We start from the raw sequence: 2,523 nt of genomic DNA, 5'->3' as shown, positions 1-2,523 counted from the left end.
AAAAGTTACCAGGTCCGCCACTATTCTATCCCTTTGTATCTCAGAACTCTATGGTCTAAAGACTTTGCAGACAGATGTGATTCTGCTTTGAAAACTTAAATTATTCAGTTAAAAAGTCTTTTTCCTTCCAAAATAACAGATTCCTATGTTAAAACGGTGTAAATGATGAATGGATGTGAATTGAGTTTTTGAAATACCATTATTTAATTAGCTAGGTTGTAATGGTAAGCTCAGGTTTAAGGTAAAAGTGATGTGTTGATTTTATGCATGCTAAATTCTTTTTTTTTTTTTCTGTTAGGGGAATTGGTAGGTAAGATATTGCTTAAAATTTCAAAATTACCATTGCCCATTAACAGTGTTTTATGTGTACATTTTAATATTTTTTCCAATTCTTTAGCCTCACCGTGTGATCCCACTTTTATCCTGAGCTGTGCTCCCTGCAATGTGATCTGCTCCATTATTTTCCAGAATCGTTTTGATTATAAAGATCAGAATTTTCTTAATTTGTTGGAAAGACTGAATGAGAATGTCAGGATTTTGAGTTCCGCATGGTTGCAGGTGAGACCAAGATCTTTTTTCTTGAGAAACAACTAATGTTTTTTTTTTTTTCTTGACAAGTCCAAAGTTCTATACACAACATGCTGTGGAGTGAATGTGTGCAAATCGCAGTCCTGCCTGAGTGTCATGGAGTGCACATCTGGGAAAGATGGCTGAGCTATTTATTTACACACAGGAAAACAAAATGCACAAATATACAGATGGCTTTCAAGCCGTTAGCCCTCTAACCAGTGATTTTTCCACTAAACAGCAAAGCTGTATGTATAAAGTACTTTGATGACTGCCCAAAGGAAGCCCATACCACTCAGTGGACATCCAGGCCCTTTTTGAAAGCTTCCATTATCCACAAGGCTTGTCTTCCAGTCAACACTCACCGACCTTAAGTAATATTACTTGACAAAACTATCCTGATTCAGGAAGAAAATATCTCCTTCAAGAAGGGAGAATACGGGGCCGGCCTGGTGGCTGCTACAGTGCGCCGCTTGGGAAGCACGGCAGCGCTCCCGCCTAGGGTTCGGATCCCACATACAGACCAGCCGCTCACTGGCTGAGCGAGGGGCGGTCGCAACGCCGAGGGTTGCGATCCCGTTGCCGGTCCCGGTCCGGTACGGGCGCAACACTGAGGGTTGCGATCCGTTGCCGGTCATGAAAAAAAACAAAAAGGAAAAAAAAAAAAAAAAAGAAGGGAGAATACTTGGGACCATACAAGTTGCCAGGAAACACTGAGTAGGGTAGGAGTGTTTGATGCTTCAGCTGGTATCTTAGCTGACAAGGTGGCTGGGTTAGGAATGACAAAATAATTGGTTTTATGTGTATGAATCATAAACAATCATCAATATTTTACCCTGTGCTGGATTGCTGTGTTCTTCACTCTGCCTCAATAATAATTGTGTGATCTTGGAGAAGTCAATTAACTGCTCTGGTGCACAATTGGGTTTCAAGGTATCTTTGAGCCCATCAAAGACACTCAAAGTTGAATCACTTCTACAATACTGATTGCATTTCTGAGGCTGCTTGATATAAATTAAAATAGTTGGGACTAGCTTTGTTCTCTAAATCCAAACTCCCTTAACCTCTGTTGTCATCTACAAAACACATGAAACATAGTAGATCACGGTATCTTATATTTCAAGTTTGTAGGGAAGAATTGATGTAAAAAAATTAGAGAATTGATATAAAGATCTTTTTATAGTGTAAAAGTGATGTCTGAACCTAGGAAGTAATTATCATCTTTGATACTCTGGTCAGAATTCTCTCTCTGAAATCTCATAAGTATAGAGAATTATTATACAGTTCGAGTATCCTTTATCTGAAATCTTGGAGCCAGAAGTGTTTCAAATTTTGGAATTTTTCAGATTTTGGAATATTTGCATATACATAATGAGATATGTTAGGATGGGTCCCTGGTTTAAACACTAAATTAATTTATATTTTATACACACCTTATACACATGTAGGCTGAGCGTAACTTAATCAAATATTTTTAATAATTTTCTTCATGAAAAAAGTTGTGACTACAACTGGTCATGTGAGGCCAGGTGTGGAATTTTTGATCTGTGGCATCATGTTGGCACTCAAAAAGTTTTGGCTTTTTGGCTCGGTATACAATATACCTCTTCATTATTTATTTATTTTTTTTTTACTTAATAAATTACTGTTTTTCCTTTTAGGTCTGCAATAATTTTCCTCCTCTCATTGACTATTTACCAGGGACTCATAACACATTATTTAAAAATATTGCTTATATGAGAAGTTATGTTTTGGGGAAAGTAAAAGAACACCAAGAATCGCTGGACATTAACAATCCTCGAGACTACATTGATTATTTCCTGATCAAAATGGAGCAGGTAAAGTGGTAATAACAGCTCAGTTATTTAATTGCTCACACATTTTGGGGTTCATTAAATAGTTCTGTGTTTACTAGGGATGCTTAAATGGTCAGACCAGTTATGATTGACAAGTATT

At 37.2% G+C, this 2,523-nt stretch overlaps 1 protein-coding gene across 1 annotated transcript in view; it reads left to right on the top strand.

Annotated features, from left to right (window-relative positions):
- Positions 1-2,405, top strand: part of LOC103609927 (cytochrome P450 2C9-like) — a gene marked incomplete at its 3' end in the record, with an annotated part of 5,045 nt that extends 2,640 nt beyond the window's left edge. Inside the window, exons 4-5 of the mRNA XM_008594184.1 lie at positions 320-558; positions 2,229-2,405. Of these exons, the coding sequence (XP_008592406.1) occupies positions 320-558; positions 2,229-2,405 (416 nt within the window). The remainder of the gene's footprint in view (positions 1-319; positions 559-2,228) is intronic.
- Positions 2,406-2,523: the final 118 nt, after the last annotated feature.

The sequence above is a fragment of the Galeopterus variegatus genome, unplaced genomic scaffold, assembly GCF_000696425.1.
Source record: "Galeopterus variegatus unplaced genomic scaffold, G_variegatus-3.0.2 Scaffold10316, whole genome shotgun sequence".
Lineage (NCBI taxonomy): Eukaryota > Metazoa > Chordata > Mammalia > Dermoptera > Cynocephalidae > Galeopterus > Galeopterus variegatus.
Note: the sequence above shows the minus strand (reverse complement) of the source record. Positions and strands in the feature narration are given on the sequence as shown.